The sequence below is a fragment of the Gopherus flavomarginatus genome, chromosome 4 (assembly GCF_025201925.1).
Source record: "Gopherus flavomarginatus isolate rGopFla2 chromosome 4, rGopFla2.mat.asm, whole genome shotgun sequence".
In the NCBI taxonomy this organism is placed as follows: Eukaryota; Metazoa; Chordata; order Testudines; family Testudinidae; genus Gopherus; species Gopherus flavomarginatus.
In genome coordinates this window covers 111,248,532-111,275,447 of record NC_066620.1, presented here as the reverse complement: position 1 = coordinate 111,275,447, position 26,916 = coordinate 111,248,532, and the positions used below count along the sequence as shown (strand labels likewise).

Genomic DNA, 26,916 nt, shown 5'->3' with positions numbered 1-26,916 from the left:
GCAGACAGCTTTGTGTGGCAAGAGAAGAGTGTAGTGGTCCTGGCCTGCCCAAGCAGATATATCCCAGCAGGTGGGGTAAATACTGGGAACCTCCATTGCTACCTGTACCTGTCTTGAGGGTGAGAGGGAACTCACACTGATCATGAAAGGGGGGACAACTGTCATTCCTGGCAGGGGAGAGATGAGGGCCGCATGTTGCTGCCCCCTGCCTTTCTGGGAAGGAAGAAAGTCCCCACCCCCCATATCAGTGCCACTCTAAGTGGGAGGAAGAGTCACCAGTGCAAGGGCAGGGCCATGCAGGAAGAGTTACAGTGCCTAGGAACCAGACTGCCATTATTCACCCCAGGTAGTTAATGGTGCAAATAAGGCTTGAGTTACAGGCACATTTGTATGGGTGTATCTGTTGGTCAGAGGTATGGCTTTGTACTTAGGTAGTTATACCAGCACAAATGCAGTTATACCTGTATGAGGGTGCCTTCCTGATCTGGTATCATCCCTATTACTACCACTAGGTACACACTGGGAAGGCTGAACGGCTTTAACGATACCCACATAAACAGGGACAATTTTGGTGGGTAGCCCAGAGGTCGGGACACTTTTCACCTACGGGGCACCGGGCAAGCAATTAACGATTGGGTCATGTTTGTACTTAATTAGTCCTGTCATTAGTTAAGCACGCGGCTGTGTGCGCGCGAGGTGCAGGACAAGGCACAGGTGCCCCCGGGGGTTTGCCGGCAGCAGCTGCTGGGCTTTGCAGGGCGAGGGAGGGCTGAAGCGGGCCAGGCACAGGCGAAGCCCGCCGGCCAGTTAATCACCGCCCTGCTGCTGCTGCGCGGAGAGGAAAAAAGGAATAATGCCCAAAAACTTACAGCCCCGGCGCCGAAATGCCCCGCGCCGCGGTGACTCAGGCGGGGCAAGCCCGGCTGCGAGCAGCGAGGAATTTCTCCGGCTCAGACGCACCGGGGAGGGGGGCAGTGGCTGCGAAGCAGGCGGGCCCGTGGGATCTGCCGCCGAGGTGTGGTGCGAGCGGCCGGACTCTCTCGCGCAGCGCCATCTAGGGGCCGGCTCTGCGGCAGGGCAGCTGTTCGGCGGCGTGTCACATGTCGGAAAGTCCCTGGCGCTGGGGGTGGAAATCCCCGCTCTGCTGGGGCTTTTTTCTCTGCTTAGTAAAATAGAAAGGAAAAAACAAGAGTCTTTACAGTTTATAGCCAGCACAGCAGCAGCAGCAGCAGGGAGGGGGTGGCTGAGGGAAGCCCAGCCAGGCGCTACTAAGGAGCCTGATCCTCTTGCAACCCCGTCTGGTCGGGCATTCATGGCTCCCAAGCTTGGCTCTGTCCTAACCTTGGTGCACTGGATTTGAGAAGGATTTTATCCGCCGCGCTGCGCTTTTGGAGGAGCCCTTCGGCAGAAAGGTACCAGGCTCTGGGCTGCTCTTTGCAATGGCTTTGCTTGCCGGCTCCGTGATGGCTGCTCCGGAGCACCGAGGGGCTTTGGGGGTGGCCCCCGAGCATGCCCTGGCCCGGATTTCGGGTTTTTTTCTGTAGGTGAGAGTGCAGTTCGGAGGGCCGGTTGGTAACACGAGCAAATACTCTGAAGGGAAGACTCTCGCGGAGGCAGCAGGATGTAGCAGATCTAATAGAGCTGTGTTTTAATGTCTCCCCTCCCCCTGGACCCTCATCTCGGGAAGTTTAGTGTGTTCTTAACTTTAAAAACTTCGCTGGCCTTTCTAGAACGTAAATACGAGGAGGAAAGGGGATTTGGAGAACAGACAGAAGAAGGGGCAGGTATACGTGTAGTTATGTACTGACACACAGCTGTGGTGTTGTAAGTTACATAATTATTGATGACCGCTCCTGTAGGTAGTTATGAAAAACCTATTGTTCTGAACGTTTAAAAAACTTGTATAACTATTTGGTGGGTTATGGAATACTAACGATGGATGAGGAGAATTGGATTGGCTATTATCGTCTTGTCTACACTAGCAGTTTTGTTCCAATTTCCCACCATTATAACACCACTAGTGCAGTTCCACCGGTGGAGTGTTAGTCTAGACAGGTTGCCACTGTCATTTGGACCTGTACTGGGTAGAGTTCAACAACACAGCGGGTAAAACACCAATGGGTTGTCTGCACTGGTGTTCCCACCATTGCTAGCTTGCAGCAGTGAGAAATTTTGAAGAAAAACAACCTGCATGTACACATGTCAAATTGCGCAGTAGGGGGTACAGAGCTGGACTGCAAACTCAGAGCCAGGGTCTGTTCTGTTAAAACCTACAGCTGAAGTATAATGTATGTAAACATATGCTTAAACCTTCTATTTGTGATATTAAAAAAAAAAAGCACCTCCTTGTTATTACTTAGTAGTTCCAGGTTTCTTTTTAAAATAAGAATCTGGCCTTATTTACAGAGTGCATTCATACATAATACTGCTCACTTACATAGCACGTTCCATATGAGCCCCTAGAATGGAAGTTGCTAAACACTCACTAATTCATACTGTACTTTATAAATATCAGTAAATCAAACTTCCTATCATGCTCATGAGCTAGGTAGGAAACTATGGCAAGACAGGAAAACAACACTGTATAAATTAATAAGAATTTTGCATGGAAAAGGGAGCGTAATTGGTTGTTTACTTGTACCCAGTTCTGTAAAATGTATGTTCCTTATTCCACCCCTTGCTGTAAAGTGTACTATGATACTTTATGAAGATTAAATACAGTAGATATATATCAGCAGTGACAATTTTGGGTATTACTTTGATTTTTTTTATTAGTTTTTATCCAGTGTTACAGTAGTTAGCATTCAGAGATGTTACATTTTTTGGTTTATATACTTATTACGTAAAAGGCTTCTACTGAAGTTGTTGGCCCGCCCATTTTGTTTGGACGTGGTGTCCCACATCCTGCCCCCCAGTGGCCTCGGGAGGCCTTATTCTGGTTTCTCTGCTATTATATTTCTATTAGGTTTACAAATCCTGCTCATGCCTGACAACCAACTTTTCACCTTGAAACAATGTCCCCTCAATCTGCTAGGCGAATTACACAACCACCCATTTGTTTCTTTCACAATCAGGCCATCATAGTGCACCAACAAGCCAGATCCAGCTAGATGTTGATTGCCTTGTGTGAGATGTAAAATACTCTCACCTTCCATTCTTTTAAAATTATTATTTGTTAAACGTTGACAATGTGCCATGCACTACAAGGCCCACACAAAGATCATCCCTGCCCACTGAAGTCAATGAAATTTGGGGGTACTAAGTATCAGGCAAGATTACCCTAATAATACCCAGCTGTTATATACCACATTTCATCAGTAGATCTCAAAATGCTTTGGTTGGTAACATTATCCTAGCCCCATTTTACATATGGAGAAATTGAGGCACAGAGCAGTTATGTGACTGTCCCAAGGTCACTCATCAGGCCAAGGGTAGAGACAGGGATACAATGTAGATCTCCTGAGTCCCATCCAATGCTCTGTGTACAGTTACATAAATATGAAAAGTATTATTGAAAACAAAGGCTGATTTTAAAATTTTGGTTGCTCCATTTCACGGAGTTCTTACAAATGACTTAGATCAGATTTTTTTATTTGTTTTTTAACACCTCAAGAATTTTCTGAGCTTTGGTTTCTTTATCGTATCTGGGTGTAAACTGCTTTTTTTTTTTTTTTTTTTTAAATTGTACTGTTTTAAGCACTATCTTTTTTTAAAGAATCATTCTTTTTAAATTGACAACTAATAATCATAAATGGCACAGACAGCAGTTTTCACATGTAGTGTGGGGTGGGGGAATGCACTTAGAATAAAGGGGAGATGGGAATCTAGTTCTGAATAACCCATAGATTTAATATGCCTTCTTTAAACAAATTGGGTGTTCCATTGTTTCTTAATATTGGAAAGATCCATTTCCAGGGCCCAAGTGTGCAACACATAATCAGGTGATGAGTCCTTATTCATGCAAAAAATTCTATTGAATCAGTGAGTCTCTTGCGTACTAAGAGTTTGATGGATCAGGGATTGGAAGCTGCTGAAGAGGGTAAAGAAAAGTACAGCTGGGATTATAGTATATAATTGATGACATTTTTATATTGTTTTTTATTCTCTCATTCCATTTTTAACTTTAAAAATTAGTATGATGTGGAAAATAGGTGCGGTTCTACTGATGCTTGGGACTGGGGGAAGTGGACAAGATAGGAAACGAGTTAGTTAACATACACCTCTACCTCGATATAACGCTGTCTTTGGGAGCCAAAAAATCTTACCGCGTTATAGGTAAAACCGTGTTATATTGAACTTGCTTTGATCCACCGGAGTGCGTACGCCCGTCCCCCGGGGCATTGCTTTACTGTGTTATATCCAAATTCGTGTTATATCGGGTGGCGTTATATCGAGGTAGCGATGTATATACCTTATAAAAACATCCAGTCGTGTGTATGTTTTTAATACACAGCCTTTGCTTATAAAAGGTGCCTTCTTTGCATGTTCCAAGCCATAATGGCCTTGACAAATGGCCGAATCTCCCACCCCCATTTGTATGAGCAAAGAAGATCCTGTGTGGACAGAACTCCCCCAGGTTGAGCAGAAATGGGGTATACAGCTTCTTCAACATCAGACACCCCATCACTTCCACCCAGGACGCCATAGAAACTCTTCTAAATGTGCCCACTGAGGTCTTCTGTCACAGATTCTTGGTAGGGGATGTACAAAGCAGCTCTGAGCAGAGCAGTTTGGGGCAATAATAACTGCTAGGCAGTTCCCTTTGTAGCTATTGACCAGCTTCAGGGGAACTATCACAATGGCAGCTACCAGAGCCAGGCAGATGTAGAGGGAGGCCATATAGCTATGTGGAGGAGCAGTCTTCCATGCAGGATATCTTTGCCTCTGCAGATACATGATTCCCTTCCTGGTGTATCTGTGAGATTGTAATACCTTTCCACCTGCTTGCTCTGTGCCCCTCCAGGCTCTTATCACTAGAGAGAATTTCCTGACAGATGTGAAGTTGGCTTTTCATTTGCCATTGGCCCCTCTTTGTTTTGCCCAAAATTAGAAATCACACTGTAGGTGTCATATTCTTTTAAGACATTTGATGAGAAAAGACTTCCTGAGTTCTCAAGTGCTAGAACGTTTAAGGTTTATATGCATTTGCTTTCCTAGAAAGTTAATTTTAAAACATTGAATGAGGGTGAGCACTGAGAGAACCAACGAAAGTACATGCGTGTGGATGCACTCTGTGTTCACACTTGGCTCTAGCCTGACACTGTGAAAAAACCTGGTTTGCCTAGAACAAGCATGAGATGTCTGGTCCTCAGTGGAATACCATTCATATCTATGGGTTTACGTTCTCCTCGCCTTATCCAATGTGATAAGAAGGAAAGGGGCAAATGGCGGTGAGCATTACTTGCCCCACAACGGAAAAATATTGGGGTTTTTTTGAGCAAAGTGGAAATGCTTCTTCAGCTCTGTTGATTTACCATTGAGTAATAATGGGCCTCTAATTCCGTACCTCCTCACCCCCACGCACACATGCATGTGCCTCTGCAATAATTCTAGCATTAACATAACCTAAGGAATGTTCCTCTTATGTAGGTGTCTCATTCAATACCAGGTGCCTGCCTTGTTAGAAATGTTTCATTTGCTACTTGGTTAGTTTTAAACATCATATGAAGTTATAAGCCCGCGCTGGGTGCTAACATTCCATGTAACTATTCTAGATGTCTGAGCGCTTTTGAATATTGCACTGCGCATCATGTTGCTTTATGCATGCTCTGCTACTCATGTATAAATCTGAAGTGATCAGAATCCGTTTTCTCTGGCATGTGGTCAAGTTGAAAACTTAAAAGTTCAACAGGTTCACTGGAGCTTACCCTGCTCCATTGTTGATTAGACAAAGCTCTTGTTGTAATTTCCCCGCCTCTTGATCTCCCCTCCTCTTCACCCCACTTCCATTTAAACTTCTCCTTTTAAAAGTACTGTAATTTCATTATGAATATATTCTTTTTTTATTAAAGAGAAGACCGAGTAAAGAGACTGATTTAGTAGTTGAGGATCTATAGCCGAGTAATGCTAAGAGATTCTTAGGTATATATTTCATATTAACTATATAGTGCTCACCGTGGACTGTGTGGTTTACAGACAAAGTTGCAAACAAGATCTCTTCCTAAAGAATTTGCAGACTAAATCTCGATACTAGCAAGAGTCCTGTGATGTACATTAAGTGAGACTAAAAGAATTGTCTGTTTTTTTTGTTTTTCTTCTTTTTTCCTTCAGGTTTCTTCTCAGAAAATGGCTGGCCAACAAGTTCTTCCCCAAGCTTTGTATCTGAGCAATATGCTGAAAGCCGTGAAGATTAGGGAGAGAATTCCTGAAGACCTTGTCATACCCACCAATGGAATAATTCATCACTTTAAAACAATGTACAGATACACAGTAGAAATGTTCAGAATGTGCCAGTTTTGTCCTCAGTTTCGGGAAATCCTTCAGAAAGCTTTAATTGACCGATCCACCCAGAGCTCACTGGAACATCAGAGGAAGCTGAACTGGTGCAGGGAAGTTAGGAAACTTGTGCCGTTAAAGACTAATGGTAAGTTGTATGTGTCACTCCACTAGTATTAAGACAGGGTCATAAGGATGTAGCATGTTGTGTTAATAGGCTTGTAGTTTGCATTGCTAAGATAAAAACATAGTTGCTTTATTAAAATAAACATGTCTGTTTTTATTTTAGCAACACAAATTAAAATCCTATTAACACAATATGCCAAACGAATTCTTAATCTCTAAGGATACCGTGTTTGTTCGCTGATATATCAACAGGTTGAAAGTCTCATGGATATTTAATCATATCATAAATCTGTGGTATGGTAGAGTGATATGTCTTTATCAATGAGGACCTCAACTCTTACAATGCTGTCATTTTCCATGATGCCTTCTAAGAACCTGATTCTGTAATAGTAGATAGTATAGTATTATAACCCCTCCTCATTGTAGTTTGCAGGCTGAACTCAGTTGCTAATGATTTTTTGGTATAACTCTAAGTACTATATCAGTTGGAGTGTCTTAGATTTCCAGCCTTTAGCTCTCTGGCTGTGGAGTCAGCCCCTGATTAAGCTCGCTAATGTTGAATCGCATTATGGGATAAGAGGGCTTTCTTTTTTCCCCACTTTTTGTGCATAGTTCCTATTTTTATTAATGACAGGTACATAATTCCCCTTGATTTTTAAATAAGAGTTAAAGAAAAGTAGCACGTGGTGCTGCTTTTAATATATTATTTCAGGGCCTTGGGAATGACTTGGGAGAGGTGTTTCATAAATGTGTCTTATTATAGCCCCAAAGAAAACAAGGCAAATATAGTAGATCATGGGGCTAGAGTCCAAAGATTTTGTGAGCAAGAGACTTGTATTTAATTAGCGGTAAGTTCTAATGAAATATGAGAGTGTGAGCTGTGAAATATTGCATGTTCCTCAATCATTTCTTTTCATGTGGACATACATGCACACTACCCAGCCCTCCTAGTTCATATTTCTTTCTCAAAATCTACAGTGTCCTATTACTGCTGTTCTTCCTACATATGTTTAAATTTTACAAAGACTAATACAAATTTAATCATGAGCATAGAAACATCATCTAGTCGTAACTAACCCAACGACTAAGAAAACAATAAAGGTCTATAAGTCTGTAACAGAAGCCCCAGTGCCGCAATGAACCCCACATAGATCGTCCACTGTACTTGCACAGCGTTCCACTGACTTCCATGAGCCTCTGTGTGGGGTCCGCACACATGGAGCTCATCGCAGGACTGAGGCCACATTTAGCACTTGTTGCAGCATTTTGCAAACATTAAATAAGTAATCTTGTCACGAGTGTTGTATCACACACTCTATTTCATGCAGTATAATTGTAGCCATGCTGGTTCCAGAATATCAGAGAGGCAAGGGGGTCCAATAAAAGATATTACCTCACCCACAATATATTTCAGTCAAACAGATTTACTAAGAAAAATGTATAATCTAGTGGATTGCTCCCTGAAATGAAGAGAAACATTTTAGGCCCAATTCTGCTATTAAAATAACAGGGAGCTGCACAGCACCCACTAAATACATTTTACTGGCTTAGATCAGGAGTGGAGGACATTATCTGAAATGGAAATAATGCAATGGTTTCAGGATGTGACTTATATACCACCTGTACATATGTATACTAGAGGCGTTTCTGGGATGTTAAAACTGCCCCTTTTTTAAAATTTTATTGAGTTCAGTCCACTGCTGTCAGGTCAGTAGGGGTTGTTGGTACTGCAAGGGATTGGGGAAGAAGAAATGCATCTTGTTACCTTCTGTGGTTTATGCAAAATCACCACAACACAAGGCCTGTTCAGGACAAAGAAGATAAACAGTGTGGGTTGGAGGGAAGGATGCTTCAGAGTAGGAGTGGGGCTTGCAGGAACCCCTTAATTTCCCTGGAAACAATGTTAAGTCTTAATGAATGGAACAAGTTTTTCACATAGCATAAAAAAACTTTAAGGGAGTTCATTTACTTAACCTTTAGATGTGTACAGAGTGAATTTGACAGTTCTTTTAGTCAAAGACGGATTTACTATTTAGAACTCCTTACGGCTTCAGTTTTTTGAAAGCCAAGGAAACAAATGCTTCTTCTAGGATTTTGGTAACGTTAACTTTACATAATATGTACAAAAGAGTATATATCTGGGTGATTCACCATGTATGCTCTGAGGATATGAGAATGGAGTAAATGAGGAAGGGAGTAGGAGGTATAAAAATTGAAACAGTGTTTAAAAAAAAAAAATTCCAGTGTCTATTGGCTGTAGAGATTTCACTTGTATAATGATTAGGCAGTCATTCCAGCTCACCCTAACCACACCCACTTGGAAAGTCCAGTATGTACTTCATAGTTCAAATGTGAATACATCAGAACAAGAAGTACAATAGCTGTTGCTCAATTGCTAGTCAAATAACTTAACCCTGGGGAATTCCAAGTGTTGCATAGGGAATTTTGTACTGGTGGTTCTCAATAAAGAACTGAAAGTAAGTGCTAAAATAAAATAAAAAAAAAAATCTTATCTTTGCTCTCAATTTTGCAAAGGGAAAATTTTAACAGGATGTATTAATTCTCTTACTTTTATATCAAATTTCTTCTAGTTCAGGCAGAAGACTTTTTTCAGTTAATATTGTGTATTTTCCCCTGATTGAGCCCATAATGTGTGGTCTCATTTTAAGGGAGATTTTGCAAGAGAAGGTTAGGAAATCCAGAAAATGAATTTCACCCTATTCAGAAGGTCTGAAATTTATCCAGCAAGTCTGTAACCAATTACAAGTTTACAAAGGATTCATAGAGCGCTCAAGATCTTGTGCGGGCATTGTGCATGGCTTTGATTTGATTAGGCCTTTGGAGAACAGCAGAGAATGAGAAGGGGTTTAAAGCTCCTAATGTATGTAACAAACTGATACATTGGAAAATAATCTGAAATAATTTCTTGTTGGTATCTTCAGGTTTTAAACAAAAAAAAATTACCACAAGTACAAATTCTTGGTGCTTTAATTTCCTTGTACTACAATCTTGCAAGGAGATTAATGTGTCTTCGTGTCCTTAGATGACTTAAATACCTCATACGTCTGACGAAGTGGGTTATTCACCCATGAAAGCTTATGTTCCAATCCGTCTGTTAGTCTATAAGGTGCCACAGGACTCTTTGCTGCTTTTACAGATTGAGACTAACACGGCTACCCCTCTGATACATAAGTGCATTTGCAGTGAACAGTAAATCCCAGGCTTGAATCCAAGTGGTGTCCAAGAATAGTTTCTTTGTGTCTTCCTTTCAGGATACCCTTGGGGAGGAAGAAGGGGCATGTGGTTAAAAGCCCAGGATTGGGGGAGGGGTTAAAAACGGGTTTTATTCCCAGCTCTTACCATACTTTCTTGTGTTTACCTTGGGCAAGTCACTTAACTGCCCAGAGCAGGGATGGGCAAACATTTTGGCCTGAGGGCCACATCTGGGTTTGGAAATTGTGTGGTAGGCCATGAATTTTCATGAAGTTAACAATTCAGAGAGATTCAAATAAACTTAGTTTTATAAAGATTAAGCCGTACTTACAATTAAAAATATACTATCACAAGGAAGTATTACAATAATTAAACCAAACTTACCTCCTTTCCATGCCCTCTTTGATTAATGTGAACAATACAGCTGGCACTCCGTGGCCAACTACTCTTTGTTTTATCTTCAACAATGGAAAATTAACACTACTAAACAGCAGAGTCACCTAAGCTAACAAGTAGCAGGCACGTGGGCTTGCACGTTCCAGGTTCTGATGGTGCATTTGGGTTGTGCAGCCGCAGTAACATGTGTGCCCTCATGCAGGTCCCACCTGAACACGTGTGAGCGTAAGACAGGCAGAGCGGGACAAGCTCCCAACCCTGCTCCCAGGAGACCGGATTAAAAGGTTTAAGGGGCCGGATGCGTCCCGCAGGCCATAGTTTTCCCACCCCTGACCCAGAGCCTCTGCCTGTCCTTCTGAAAAATGGGATAATACTTTCCTGCCTCTCCGTGGAGTTATGAGGCTTCAGTCAATAATGTTCGTAAAGTATTTTGAGATTCTTAAATGGAAGGGGCTATGTGTAAATGATAAATAAATAAAATAAAGTTTTGGTCTTCATTTTTAGTCTGTCTTTCAAAAAGAAACCAGTCTGACATTTTTCACCAACCTGACATTGAACAATACACTTCAGTATTAGAGTGAGAGGTGCCTTAGAAAAGCAGCAGAGTTTGTTTCATGTAGGTCACTTACTACTTTCTTTTTGCTTTTCCTCTTGACAGGACTCTTCTGTCATACATTACAAAGCAAAATGCAGTGCAGTGTCATCCGTTAGAGCTGAGCCCTAGACTGGTCCCCCGGCTGTGCAGTATTACACTTTTGGCACAGTCCCCAAATCTGGGCCAGTGTATTTTCAATCCCTGTCTTCTATGTTGCATCTTAAAAAATTGTAAACAGTGCTTGTGGAGTAGAGGAAATCCCTCTGTTTACTGGGTTTATTTAATATGTTCTCTTAAACTTTGTAGTTTGATTTATCCTTTTAACAAATCATAAATGTAAAGACAAATTTAATTATGTATGAGGTATTTGCAAATAACCCCAAAATTTAGCTCATGTTGCTTTATTATAATTTTTCATCCTTTTGCCCATCAGTGTCAAATATAATGGGCTAGTTTACCCAAATTGGAGCAGGAAAAGTAGGATTTATACCTCCCTGCCACAGGCTGCCCCCCTGCATCCAGTGGAGAGGAGGGAACGGGTGGTAGTTTTTGGCATCCCCTCAGGGTTTTCCTAAAGAGAGGGGCTCTAATCTCCACCTTAGGAACTCCACTAGTGGAGGCTGTTGAGAGGAATTCAGGATCAGGTCTGAACTATATAATTTGGGATTTGTTCATTGTGCTTTATGAGCCAGTTGCTCCTTTTGCTACTTCTTCAGGAATTGTGTGTTTGTTTTGTTTTTTTTTTAAATTAACCAGTAACTTTCCCATAGGTGATGGTAATTGCCTCCTGCATGCTGCATCCCAGTACATGTGGGGTGTTCAAGATGTTGACTTGGTCCTGAGGAAAACACTATTCATCGCTTTGCAGGAAGTGGATACCCGCAACTTTAAGCTTCGTTGGCAACTAGAGACTGTTAAATCGCAGGAGTTTGTAGAAACAGGACTCCACTATAACACCAGGGTAAGTTAATTTGACTGTGTAGTGCTATGACATTGGGGCAAGCTAACTGAAGTGCGAAGGCTTGGTCATGTTTACTTGGTTAGGTTTGCTTGGGTGAGACTATAGGCTGAGAGACAATTATGAAAACAATCCTAAGAAAATAAAATGGATTGTATGTAGATAGCTTGAGTAATTTCTTCTTTGGAAGAAAAGGAAAAAGATGATTATCTTGGGGACAGGTTTTGACATGCTGTGCTGCAACCATTTCTTGATCTACATGTCTGTGAGCTGGTGCTAACGAATATTTAATTCTTGCCTCAGAACTGGGAAGAAGAATGGGAGAACCTCGTCAGTATGACATCCCCAGAATCAACAGTGGCCCGAAACGGGCTTCAGTACAATGCATTGGAAGAAATCCATATATTTGTCCTTGTTAACATCCTCAGAAGGCCGATCATAGTTCTTGCAGGTGAGTCCTCCATGCCAGTTGCCTTTGACCTCATGTTAAGGACGGTGTCATTAAGTGCAAAATATGTCTTTTGTAAATGTTCTATTGCAGTATTTTAAAACCCTAGAAATAAGATATTGCACTTTTCATAGTTGAAAGGAATTTGAGGTTACTAATATTCAGTGTTTTTTCCTTCAATAGACAAAATGCTGAGAAGCTTGGAGTCCGGTTCAAGCTTTGCCCCTCTGAACGTTGGTGGAATTTACTTGCCTCTCCACTGGCCAGCTGAAGAATGCTATAGATATCCTATTGTCCTGGGCTATGACAGAATGCATTTCACACCACTGGTCACTCTGAAGGACAGCGGGCCAGGTATGTTATCTACTTGGGCTGTATGTAGGATTTTTGGTATTTGTGTGTTTGCTTCCCCCCTTATTGACAGTAAAACATTTAAAATATAATCTGATCGAGTTACCTTTAAAAATGGACGCAACAAATGTAAATGAGTTATTCCTATTTATATGTTCGACAGAGTCTTCAAAAGGTAAATAGTTTACATGATATATATATACCTGCTAGGGCAATGGTCCCCAAACTGTGGGATAAGCCCCCTGGGGGCCGGGTACAGAGTAACACTTTTGGGGGGCACATGGGGGCCTGGGTCAGCACATATGGCGGGCGGGGAGGGAGTACTACTCTGCCCCCAGCTGTGCTCCAGCTCCAGCCCTGCACCCAGCCAAGGCCCTGGCTTCAGTTCCCAACCTCAATGCTGGGCCAACTCTGGCCCCGCTCCCGACCTCATCTCCTGCTCGTGCCTTCCTGCCCTGGCCCTGCTCACAGCCACAGCTCCCGCTCACAGCTACAGCTCCTGGCCTTGGTCACGGCCCCAGCAGCAGCTCCAGGCACAGACTCAGCCCCCAGTCCCGACTCCCAGGAGCGGGCAGGGACAGATTACATTACAGATTAAAGGGGATGGGGACCACTGTGCTAGGGCTTCCAAAGGAATTAAAGGTTGCATCATATGGAGCCAAAGCGCCTATTGCTACTAAAGCACCATTTAGTGGATGCCTATCTATAGGTGGGTTCAATCTAAAGTATTGCCTTTTCTGCAGAGTATTGAAATTTATTGCAACGCACTGACTTTAATTGTGTGCCCTGCAGCAGAGGAAGCACTTTTTAGGGCCCCATCTACATCATGTTGTTGGGGTTAGTGACAGCTGTGTCCGTGTGTTTTTTGTGTATCCTGTTGTGGATGGGACAACACATTTCTAGATCCATACTGGGAAATTGTCCTGTAATAATGTTCAAGAAACTAAACCTACTGTCCTCTCCACGCTAAGTATAAAAAAAAATGTATTAGGACGTTGAACCCCAAATGGTTCTCAGCATGCCCCAGTGAGCATCTTCATTCCATCTGCACTGTTTGGGAACACAGATGTAATCATGCATGCTCTTTACAGGCAATATTGCTGAATATCAGAGTAGACCAAATGAGGGGATGATATTTTGCTTATCATATTTCACGGTCACTCCCATTTGGTAAAACTCACCTGTTTTGTTTCACACAGAAATTCGGGCTGTCCCACTGGTCAGCAGTGAACGAGGCAGGTTTGAAGACTTGAAGGTGCACTTTCTGACAGACACTGAGGAGATGGGAAAGGAGCAGCTACTGAAAGAATACCTGACAGTGATAGAGATTCCAGTGCAAGGCTGGGACCATGGTACAACTCATTTAATTTATGCTGCAAAGTGAGTGGTATTCTCCTCTTCCTACAGCTTTCTAGTTGTTGCTGATAAAAGATTGAATACATTATCCTATAAGACTTTTTATTTCTTTCTCAGCAACATGCATATTTATATACGCCATTATGAAATCATGTCACAATTAATAATAATAATAATGTACCTTTTGTGGCGTAAGACTCTAGCTTGAAGCAGGCTCAAATTTAAATTCTGAAATTTCCAGTCTTCAGTTTCAGAAGCTAGTTAATAAATTAGTCCTGTTATCAGCCAGGTAGCTAAAGGGGTGTGACTGAAAATGAGAACTCGGAGAAATAATAATTAAACGCTCACATTCTTATTTAAACAACTTTTGGGCAAATTGTGCCTTGAAGCGCATTCATTGCATTAGGGAAAGTGTGCAGCTGTTGTGACCAAGTGCATGTGGCTTCCGGCATTCTGCTTGTGCAGTGCAGCTGCAGGCAGGACACTGCAGGGGTGTAGTGTGGAGGAGCAGGAGACTGACCCCATGCCCGCCCTCTTATGCTTAGTATATGCCCCTTTGGGTGTGGAGGGCTTTTGGCTGTGCTAACCTCCTCCTTGCTCTGAGGGCACACTAACAGAAACATTCTGCCTCGTTCCCAAACAGATGCATAAGGGAGAGACTCCCTGCAACTCTTTTCACTCCTGTCCGTTTGTGGAGGAAGAGCTCTTTCTGCTCCTGAAAGGTTCTGGATTGACAGCCTTGAAAATTAAAATTCCCCCGCCCAGGTGCAGCATGGGCAGTGGTAAAATCACTTCCCCAGTTTTGCTGGGCTCATGTCTCAACCCTGTACTGAAGGGATTACTTCTCCACATTTGCTCAGTTGTGGCCTCTAACATCATTGCGGTGGGGGGAGGGGGTTTGTGATGTGGACATTAGACAAATAGGAACTTCTCTGAGCCGCCATCTGCTCATTTCACATAAGCAGGGTTTCCAGTTCTAGATATCAAAGCAAAAATGGGAGTAGGTGTTATAAAATATATATCAACATCTTTAGAGATGGAAATTGTTTGCAAAGTGGGCTGGTGGGACCTACAAAACTCCCAGTTTACTCTGAGCTGAGTGCTGGACTTCAGAGGCAGCTAAGAGTTTGGAATTTTTTAACATCAATTTACTGCATTACAAATTAGGTGTAGTGTGCTTAGAACTAAATGCTGAAAACCGCATTGGCCAGCATTCAGCATTCTGAGAATACTACCAACTAGGATTGCATCAGACGGCTTATTTAGAGGTGAAAGGCTCCATTGAACTTTACTAGACACCTAACTTTCAAAATAAGTCACTCTAAGCTATAGTTTACCATCATGTATTTTTAATTCAGCAATATGGATATGTAATAATTATCTCTTTACCTCCTTAAATTTACATTTCCTCATCCAGTGTTGCTCATATTCAATAGCATGCCCACTCCTTGCCCCTTTCAGACACTGATATACATGTTGATTGTCTGTTTTCTTATTTGGCCTTCAGGTTAGATGAAGGCAACTTACCCAAAGAGATAAATCTGGTGGAAGATTACTTTCAACTGGTACAGCACGAGTACAAGAAATGGCAAAAGAACAATACGCTTATGACAAGGGAGCCGTATACCGGGAATATACTGGAACTGTCTTTACCCCAGCTGTCTCTTGTAGAGGTGAAATGTGAAACTCCCAATTGCCCCTTCTTTATGTCTGTGAGCACCCAGCCCTATTGTCATGAGTGCTTTGAGCAGAGGCAACAGGGAAATAAACCAAGGAGACCGAGCGCCAAAACAGTATCTGAAAAGTCCCGGAAGACTGGAGCAGGCTCATCTAGGATTGAGTTTTGTGAGCCTGGGGGAGGGCCATCTGAAGAGCCAGTGACAGGGCCTCATTCTGCACCTCCAACAGCTCCAAGCCTTTTTCTGTATAGTGAAACCACCGCTATGAAATGCAGGACTCCAGACTGCCCTTTTACATTAAATGTGCAACACAATGGACTCTGTGAACGCTGCTACAATTCCAGACAGCTCAGTCCCTCTAACAACTTGGACAACCTCCGACATATAAACAGTGTGACATGTAAAATCTGCCTTCAGGACACAAATAGGACCTTTAATGGCATCTGCAGCTCTTGTTTCAAAAGGACTACAGAGCCCTCAATTGTCAATCCTGCCTTCCTGCCTATGTTCCATCAGAGATCTCACTCCGACCCTTCACAGCTATCACAGAGCTTCCTCCAGCATTCCTGTCATGCAGCACCCAGCAACGAGCTGGAGGAGCTGCCTTCTTCAGTAATGCTTCCAGCTCCTCACAATTCGGAGGAAAGGAATGGAAGTAGCCAGTGCAGAAAACCTGGCTGCATGTTTTTTGGGACTCCTCAGAATGAAGGCTTTTGCACTCTATGCTTCTTTGAGTACAAGGAAAACAACGGTAAGTGAAGCTAGTTTTAGTTCCCTAACACCTTAGCTTCAGGTCGTCTCTGAAGATACAGGGTGTTTTTGTAGGGGAGAGGGGATGTTGCTAATACAGAAATATCAAGGATGGGCCAACCAGTAGTGTAGAGCAGGCATTAATGTGATGAGAATATATGCTTGACGCGCTTATTTTTGTGTCAACCAGGGTACAGGATAAGGGTGGGATTTTCAAAAGCACTCAGGACTGGCCTAGTTCGGCTCCCACTGAAGTCTATAGTAAAATTCCCATTGACTACTGTGGAAGGAGAGCTAGGCCAGCACTGAGTGCTATTGAAAATCTCACCCATAAACCACTTTTCAATTGTGTTTTAGTGCAAATTGTCTGTAATTAAAGTGCTTTAATGTCAGAGTAATAGGAGTTGTAGGACTCAGTCAAATACCACTTCATTGTCACTGCCTAAAGTCAGGTTTCATTAGTAATGCAAGGGCCACGTTCATCCTTGATGTAGCTGTTGAAGTTACCTGTGCAAGAGAATCTCTGTAAGAAATGTGGTTATATTAGAAGATCAGCAGTGACTTTAGTAGTGGTCACGTTTGGGAAGTTACATTATTAAAATGTACTTCTTTTAACCATTTTTTTTTATTAGTGCTGTGTTTTTATGTGAAGTCAGGCCCTCATATGGGCAATATTCTGTAGCTAAATCAAAGGATACAGTCCTTCCCATGTTACTACTCTTCTCTAAAATGAGCAAAGAACTCTCAGGGGTAGTACCTGAGAGATGATTGTAGGAGGGGAAATAATGCATCTGTCTTGCAGAATAGCTCATTTATGACACTAGTGGACTAGAGTCTGAAACTTTTTTTCACATATCTTCAGGTTATGGAAGCTCCCTGGTAAATCATGTGGTAGCAGTTGTGTGTGCTAGTAGTTTATTTTCCAAGGTCATTCGCAATATAATTTTTCCCTGTTGTGTATACTGTATTCCACAACAATCTATATATGTAGGCTTTTTAATAAACCAGTGAAATGTAACCCATTCATTGCTGGTCCTTTGCGCTACCATTTCTATTTAACATTCCACTGAAATTGAGGGAGAATATTGGGAGGAAATCCTGGATCCATTGAAGTCAACAGCAAAATTTCCCTTGACTTCAATAAGGTCAGGTTTATGCTCCTGGTCCTTTTTAAGCAACTGCGATCTAACTTGAAAGTACAGAAGGAGGCAAACTTTGAATTTGTTTCAACAACTTTTAATTTAAAAATAAGATTAGTAGCCACCATTATTTATATATCTTTAAAAAAGGTGAATCTGTTCTGAATATTTGGGGTGGCCTCATATCTACTTGAGGCTAGATGACTTGTTTTGGAGACCAAAGAATTCCATGTTGCCATTTTTGTCATCAGAAATGTTGTGCTCATTGAAATAACCTCTCTTCTTGCTTTGTATGGTAGACAGTGCCTCACTACTTCATCAGAGAAGGTCTCAAAGGAATTCTTCTGCTTCTGGTCAGCCTGGGAGCTCTGCTGGCACATTCCACAACACTATTTCCTGCCTGGGGCGAGAATGTGGTACCTTGGGCAGCAGTATGCTTGAAGGGTATTGTCAGAAATGTTTTATTGAAGCACAGACTCAGCGATTCCGTGAAGCCATAAGGACTGAACAGCAGCTAGTGGGACAATCTGAAGTAAGTGAACTTCCCCCAGTGCTGAACCCTGTACCCTTCACCCTAATATATCTTAATGAACAGTTTCAACTGTAGAATAGAAAATCCCCACGTTACTGCACCTCCACTTTCTGAAAAGGAAAACTTTGAGTAAGTCACTACTCTGCCTTCCAGAACTGAGCACTAGGGAGGTGTGTAAGTCTTTCCCATGTTACATCTACAGCAGACACTGTGGTGATGAACACCACAAAATATCTTGCAAGAGCCTTTGTCTCATTAGCATAAAAAGCCTTGGAGCATCCTAGAAGAACAGCATCAGTGGCTACAAATTTTTCTTACAGACTAACACAGCTACCACTCTGAATCAGCAAAAAGAACGAGGAGTACTTGTGGCACCTTAGACACTAACACATTTACTCCTTTGAGATTTCATTTAAAAATGAAAATAAAAGAAGCAACACAGCCAAACCATTTCACAGTTTCCTAAAATCTAGTACAACACATCAAGTTTACTGTATTTAAGAGTTAGCCTTGCTTCATATTGATTCCAAGGCAGGGGGAAGATTTTTCAACCATGTTCAGTGTTGCCCTAACTCTGCTCAGATTTAAGTGTATGGGAGTTTTATCATCGAGTTCACTAGGAACAGATGGGCCAGTGCTGAGTGCTTTGGGAGATCTCTCACTTCACAGCTGTGAAACCACATCAGGCAAGTTAGTCAGCTTTAATAATGTCCAGCACCACCTTTTTATTTAGTTAATTTGGAGAGAAGGTGGGTGGAAGTATTGAGCAGAGTTTTCAGGGAGGAAACTTTTTGTAATAAATGAAAGCCTTTTAAAATTGTGTGATAAATCCTGGCCCATAACCAGCATGGACCTTTGTGCTCTACTGTATTCTCAGAAGAAGGAAGTCTCTACCTAGAAATTGAAAAGACCAGTGCTTTGGAAATCAGAAACTTGGAAAGCTCTTGTAAATAGTGCTGCAGCACTTCTTGCGGCCACTGTGTACTGAACAAACCTGAAGTGGCTAAATATCAAAACATAGCAGCGTCCAAGGCAATTAAAAGCCACTTATGTAGTCAGCATTGCAACTGACAATTTTTTTTAACCTTTACAGAGAACTGGGCAACACCGAGACTTACAGGTATCAACAGCAGGGAGCCAGAAGCGAAAGTGTGCCATGGCTTCTTGTAGGAACAACTTAGCCTGCAGAAACGATGAGCTGTGTCAGGAGTGCCAGCGAGTTCAGTCTGGGAATCCTAGAGGCCCTGCTGCAGAAGAGCCTCCAAAACAGTGCTGCCGAGCCACTGGCTGTGATCATTATGGCAATAATAAGTGCAGCGGCTACTGCAATGAATGCTACCAGTTCAAAGAGATGTATGGCTAGTGGAGAAATGCTGGCAAAGCGCAAGGAAGCAACAACTGCTTCTACCTCGCTGAAATGGTGCTATGTACAAAACACTTAAGAGGCAAGCCATGGCAAGGTCCATTTGAACAGTGTGACGTATATATGGCTTTGGGGGGAAAATAAGCTGTCTGGTTTTGTACCTATTTATGCCCGTGGGTATGAATAAATATCCACTTAATACAAACACTGCATACATGGAACAATGAGAAGTCAGTCTGCTTTCTGCACAGAGGAATCTTGCAGGAATGGTCTGCTATAATGCTGACTCCAAACTCCCTCTCCTCTCGGATTTCAAAATTCCTAGAGTGCATACTGTGGCAGAGTGAAGCATTTGAATACGGAAGACTTTGTAACTTTGCCTCTGCAATACCTCCCCTGCACCTTGTCAGAACTGACCATTCAGAGTGCAAGGACACTCAACCAATGTGTGATATGCAGAGCTGCTTCAATTGACCTACATCAGTGTTTTGCTCAAGGTGAGGCTGGCCCTTCTTGAGAGGACTCCATTCTCGACCAGAGGAGTCTGGTGCAAGCTAGGGGTGAGGATGTAGTTAAGAAACTTGCTTTTGCTTGGTTGCCTTCGTCTAAGAGCTTTGTCTTGCATGTAGAGTGTTCTGGTTGGTTCTGTGTTTGCTGAGCCCTGGGCAGAAAGAAGTCAGAAATGAAGGACAACTCGCTGCCTGCCCAGTCAACATGTTTAACCAATGTACCTCCCTTTCCAAAATGCAAAAATAATAGGGACCCAACGAGTAAGCCCATGACCATTAGCTACAAATGCATTTACGTGAAGGGAGGCCTGAACACTCCCCTCCCCATCCCCTAGGGAAGGAAATACCACCACAAGGTATGAAAAGCCCTAGGTTTCAATGCTGATGCCAACCTGACCCTGTTTGCTTTGGTGTAGGAGGAAGCACAGTAGCAGTCAGGTCTGTGCAAGCTGCTCTTTTCGTATTTTATTGCCCCCTTCCCCCCTTTTTCTGGCATCAAGGGCCCGATCCTGCAAAATGATGATAGTTCCCAACGCTGTACAAGAGGCGCTCATCTCCTGTTTTGGAAGTTAAGGGCACAACTCAGGACTGGGCCCTGCTTATCTCTGCAGTTGCTGCTCAGATATTTTTATGCCTTCCAGGGTATCTGTTTGCTCAGCTGAAGGACTTTGTTTTATTTTTGTAACACTTGGTTTTCTACAGCGGCAGGGTATCCTAGTCGTAATATAGACATGCAATCATTCGTGAGATCCAGCCCATGCCCTGCAGCTGAGAGACCAATTCTGCTGCCTACTCTTTCATATGTTAGAGATTACTTTTGTAACCAAACCCAAAATGTAAGGAAGGTTTTAAAAGTAAACTCCACGGTACACAACAATGGCCACTTTTGTGGCTCCTGTAGCTGCTGTCCATGTCTAATGATTGCAAGTTTGTACCTCTCCTGGTTTTAGAATGAGATTGGGATTTACATTTGCAGGAATGGTATGGCCTGGCTTTTGTTGCTGCTGTTTGAGGTTGGAAATTAAAGGGAGCATTGCCAGGAACTTCAGTATGGCCACGATTTCACTCCTGGAGTTCAGGCCTCCACTTCTCAAGCTACATTTCTTTCTCTAGCAAACTTGTCTGATTGCTGTGCCAGAACTGCTCTTGTTTCCCTCTGCTTTTCACCCCACCCTATCCCTCAGTTTTTTTTCAGCTTTTATTGCTGCTATTATTTTGGAGGAAGCAGCATGTACAACAGCTGCTCTGATCTACTTTTCAAATGGAATTTTTTGCTATTGTGGTGTTGAACTTTTTCTGTATATATTTGTGAACTTCTGCCATATGTAAAACTGTTAAGATATTTATATTATTCAAATGATGTACCTCGAAATTTGTACATATTTTAGGAATTTTTTTAGTATAATAATTTACTCATTAACTTTGACAGAGTAAATGTATAATTGAAAAAAAATTCTCCAATATAAAGAAATAAATTATTGACGGATTAACTTTGATATTTTACATTCGTGATTGGTGGGAAAAGAACATAGTTAGGTTTCACAGGCACTGATCCAGGAAAGCCTCTCTGTTCAGGACAGCACAGCAGCATGTGCTTCAAGTTAAATATGCCCTGAAGCGTAGTCCTGAACAAGACTGAAGAATGTGCTTTCCTGAATTGGAACCATGTAGCACAGTCCTTTGAGGAGCAAAGTGCTATTGCTGCTGAGCATGCTCAGGTGTTACTGAAGTCAGTGGCCTTGCAAAAAGAGCTTCACACCTTTCAGGATCCTGCACATGAAGCAAACATCCATAGTTCTCATTGAAGTCTATGTGAGTTCAGGACACTCAGCAGGAGCTGAACCTACGGTGAGTAATGAAAGGACAGCGAAGAACAGTCAGTCATGTTGCTTGGAATTTCTCAGCCTGGGAAGAAAATTCTTTCAACTGAAAGCATTAAATCCCCATGATATGTTCTCTGCAGCTTTCTGGGGTCTTAGTCATAACTCTAAAGTCACATGAAGTTCTATATCATTCTGATGTCTCTTATGTAAATGACCACGCACTCTGTTTCGTGTGATTTAGTTGTGGGGGAACGACAAAGCAAATACATTTTACACACCCTGGTATTTCCCTAATCTTATGGGGGATTTTGATCGTCTGAAGCTTGATGACCTCTGCCTGGGCACCTAGTATTTCTCCTTGGGCTTCTATGCTTTTTCTTTCCTGTATTGCAAGAGAATAAAATAGTTGGGGTTTCTCCCTTTTCGACCACTACTAAAGATCTCTGCTGTTAGATGACTAAATAAAAACCCTAATTTGGCCAGATTTCTTTTCTTGCCAAAAAAGTAACACTTTTATGAAATAATGGGCTTGGATGCAGTCTTTTGGAGCGTTATAAATCCCTGTAATACAGTGCAACACGAGTCATTTTTATTTTTGGTAGGGCCAGGGTGCTTTATTACCTACACAGTGATTCTAACATGAGTCAAGCTGGGAAAATGAATGGTCAGCATGTTAGTTGTGACCTTGAGGTTAAACACCAGCGGACATGACAATTCATTGTGATGCAATGTTATGCTAGTAGATAACTTCTGGTCCAGAAAAGAAGAAAGTCACATGCCATCCTTTAACCTAGGTCACAGAAGAAATGTCAGTGTTTGATATTTCACTAGACTGCAAGACAGCTTTCAGAGTGCTGATCTACGGTAATGGACCATTTAGGCAGAGTGGGGAAACAGTGCAAGGAGACAGCATGAAACAGTGAAACTACATGTGACTCATGAAATAAATAGACTTCACCTAACAACTACAGTTACTTTTTAACACTGATATTCCAAAGGCTGCAGTCAGGGTCACAGCCACATTGTGGTAGTACCATGCAAATAACTTAGGAGAGGTGGCCCCTATCTTGAAATGCTTACAGTATAAGAGCCAGATCATGGCTGAGGCAGTACACCAACACAAGAGCATAAAACTTCACATTTTTTACTTTAGGCCATAGAGCCATGTGAGTAGGAGTAAACGGGTTTGTATCAATACTTCCCATCATCACAGCCCCTAATTAAGAAAGAGGCAGAAACTGGAAGTTCTCTGAACCATGGGGCTGCATCCTGCCTGTTGTCTTCTGGTATCCTGGTTCAGCCTGGCTCTTGGTAACTGCCTTCTGGTTCCTGTCCTCCAGTTCTGTCATCTGATCCTGGCCTCCTACCCTCCCACTATCTTGACTTGGCCTAATTCCTGCTAATTGGCTCCTGTGTCCTTGGTCTGTGACTGATGCTAATACCTAGGCCAAGCTGCCCACAGCCTGGCCTTGGCACATACAGTGATCTCTAAAAATAAAGTGTGATCCCACATGCAACATAAGGGGTTTCTACTAGCTATAGGCTGCAGATGATACATATTCTCAGCTGCTGTAAATCAGCATCGCTCCATTGCCTTCAGAAGAGCTGTACCTGTTCACACACCTGAGACTCTTGCCCATAACGTGCAGGGTAGCTACTTCCTAAATTACCTGTTTATGTTCATTATAGCCTAATTGGGCACCTAAAATTAGATATTTATATTAATTTGTAGAATGCTAAATGCCATGAATGGCCTGATTTTCATATTTTTTTCAGAGGGAATTTTCAAAATTACCATTGAAATCAGTGCACTGATGTGCCAAAGTTTGGTGCCTCCCTCTGCTCATGATCCTCAGCTGTGAACCCTCTCATGCAGTGTCCTATGCCTTAGGAACTGAAATGGTATCTCTGCCTCCTGCTCTCATTCAGTACCTCTCCCATGCTTGCCCTAGGTGTGCCTGTGTACCAAGCTGTCTTTTGTACAGGTGCTCTGCTGCCCTTCAACCTACCCACTGCCTGCCTCCTGATGAGGGGATTGGGCAGGTAACTGATGTTAGGTGTGCTCTGATCATGCCTATGGGATTGGGCCTCACTGGTAAAATAGCTGTTCCCCAGCCTAGTTTGAAAATCCCTCTTCATGGCCTCTGGGGCTTTGACTTGAGTTAGGGCTCAGAGTAGCTCATTAGCTATGGAGCAGTGTCAGGACTTACCATTTGCCACCCATCAGCAGAAACATAGGTGCCTCAGGGACTTAGGTGCCTAGGGTTAGGGGGCCACTGAGAAGTGGCTTTGAAAATATCAGTGTTGCCTAAATGGTGGACTTAGGTGCCTAAAGAAGCAGCTAGATACTTAGATGCTTTTAAGATTCTGGGCCATTTGGGTATGTCTGCACGGCAATGAAATACTCCTTGCTGTCCCATGTCACCTGATTCAGGCTCACAATCCCAAGCCAGCTGACACGGGCCAGCCTGGGTGTTTAATTGTAGTGTAGCCATACCCTCGCTTTCCCATGGGCATAATAACACTTCTCTATCTCAGAGTTGTGGTGTAAGGATAAATATATTATTAGCTTGTGAGGGTCTCAGATACTATGATATGGGGAGAGCCATATAAGTACCTAACATAGAAGTTCTATTTATTTACAGTGTTGGTCATTGGCATAGCTGTGTCTTTTTAGCTAGCTTAAGTATTTCTAATGTATATAGCAGTGTAGTATCTAAGGCCCCAATCCTGACATTGACCTTACCTTTATACAGTGTGACTAGAACCACACTGCACTAAGTTAGGTGCTGATCTTGGACAAATTTATGCATGTGCCTAAGTGAGGAGGTGTGAGATGCATATTTTGGTTTGGGGAGGGCCCCAGGGGAACAGGAATCATACCATTTTACTGCAGCATACTTCACTATAACACAGTAGAAAACCACACCACCGAACAGTCACAATTTCAACTTGTGTTATACTGACAAGGCTTTTTTTAAAAGAGGATTAAAAATAAGAGGATTTAAAAACCAGTTGCTCAGTTTCTCATCTTGCTAAAGTCACATGTCATACAGCAAACATATTGTAGATGGGAAGGGGTTAAAAATTAGCATGACTATATATAGCAATTTGTGTCCTAGTGCATGTTTTCTCCCTCATTAGTGATAAATACTGTCATGACACTAGTGTTTGCTAGGGACCAAAGGGTTTTTCTCAAGCAGTAGCTTTAGGTAACCTGCTGTATCCTCTGATAACTTTTGGGTTTCAAAAAGAAACATGAAATAAGATCAGGTAATTTTACTAGGGAGTTTTATGGTGACTGCCTTTTGTTCCAATGTTAATTTTCAAAAAACTCCGTATGTCTCATCTTGAAAGACAATCTACATCATGTTACCCAGACTACCCCTCCTCCAGCCTGTGCTGTCTGAATAACTTGACATGTAGAAAAGTGTCATCCCCCTATCTCCCCTCCCCACTCCTTGATGATTAACCATGATGATTCTTTTGGCTATTGGCATTTAAGTTAAATGATTATACAAATGCTTAGTGTTGGGCAGGAAGTAAGATTTCCCCTGGTGAATTACCACAGCAGGGGACTTAGGTTTTGCTGTCTGGTTATGGGTTTATTTCAAGGGATTCATGAGCTACTAAAATATGTGCATCTTGCCCAAATGTTCTGGCTGAGTTTAATCTCTCTAGAGTTTTATCATTTTTTAAATATTTGTACTGCGTGTTTCGTGTCACTTAACATAGTGGGGCAAATTCTTTTTCAGTAACACTTGTGTAAATCCAGAGTACTTCCACTGACTGAAGTGGGGATTCAGTGTGTGTGTGACATCAGTCTATTCAGTGTTTTATACGCTGGTCTGAGTTCTTTTTCCACTGGCTATTCTGGATATACATCAAGTAACTAAAACAAAATTTGGCCCAGTGTGTTAAAATTTTAATGGAATGATGTCACACAGACAGAATCCCCACTTACTAAAATAAATCTCTATAGGAGTCATTTCACTTCCTCTTACCTAAGTCACTGGGGAGAGAACTGCATTTTGCAGAAAAACCTGCTAGATATTTTAGACCAATTCTGATCAGTTACAGTGGTCTAAATCTGTAATCATAGAAGTATAGGACTGGAATGGACCTCAGTAGGCCATCTAGTCCAGACCCCTGCATTCAAGGCAGGACTGAGTAATAATTAGATATTTCCATTAGCTTCAACAGAGTTATTCCAGACTAACACTGGTGTAACTGAGATCAGAATTTGTCTCATGTAATTGATTTCTTGTCTCCTTCTGTGCAACTTGGATTGAATAAATATATATAATCATCAATGCACCAGGGCAGTGTTTTGGGTCCTAATACAGCAAGATGCTTAAGGCCAAGTAGTCTCATTGACAACTTGTGCTTAAAGATAGGTGCATGCTTATGTTCCTTGCTGAATCAGGGTCTTAATTCTCTATATAAAACCTCTTCAAAAAACTTATATAGTTAATCATGAGCTTAAATTAGACTAAAACTAAGTTCTATTTGAAAGAAAAAGACTTTCTAATATTTTACTCATCTATTGTAATCCATTGTCTAATATAAACTTCTAGTGCTGCATGGTTTCTTTCTAAAACACACATGCCAGGCTGCATTAGTCCTAAAAGGATGATAATTTTCAGAGCTTTTTTTGAAAAGAGTAGCCACTGGAGGCAGTGACAAAGTTGCTTGCCTTCAAAACCCTCACTCAGGTTTTGTAATAGAAGCCAGGAACTAAGATTCAACTTGAATTCAAACCTACACCCTGAAAGTTCATAAATCATCATCATCATCATCACACACACATCCCATCATGATTTACAAAATGAAATAATGTTTTTTTTGTCTTTTAGGAGAGAGGGGGTTGAACTCTCTTGCCCACTGCAAACATGTGAGCAGTTTTGAGATACCTTGTTGTCTCACACACACATTTGCTTCTCCAAAATCCAAATCTTGCAAAATACCTTTTATCAAAGGGTGTGTTGTGACACTGGCAGACCAGGTGCCTGCTCTTGCCAAAGCTTTAGGCCACAGTCAAGTACTGACATGTTCATTGCTGGAAACTAGTCCAGCTCACCTGTGTGTTAATATGGCTAAAACAGGTACTGAACTTCTAACACTGTTTAGTGTTTAGACTTTATGAAATGCTTGTATGTCACTTTATGAGATGCTATACAATCATAGTTAACTGTAAAAACCTTTGCTCTGGAACTGTGAACCTATCAGGAGGGACATCTCCT

At 42.1% G+C, this 26,916-nt stretch overlaps 1 protein-coding gene across 1 annotated transcript; it reads left to right on the top strand.

Moving 5' to 3' along the window:
* Positions 1-1,095: 1,095 nt before the first annotated feature.
* TNFAIP3 (TNF alpha induced protein 3) lies at positions 1,096-20,138 on the top strand. The gene is made up of 9 exons (XM_050949552.1): positions 1,096-1,412; positions 6,271-6,583; positions 11,536-11,726; positions 12,027-12,174; positions 12,355-12,525; positions 13,722-13,902; positions 15,386-16,308; positions 17,746-17,978; positions 19,072-20,138. Exons 2-9 carry the CDS (start codon positions 6,286-6,288, stop codon positions 19,339-19,341), a joined length of 2,415 nt encoding a protein of 804 aa, XP_050805509.1. The 5' UTR covers positions 1,096-1,412; positions 6,271-6,285; the 3' UTR covers positions 19,342-20,138.
* The last annotated feature ends 6,778 nt before the right edge of the window (positions 20,139-26,916 follow it).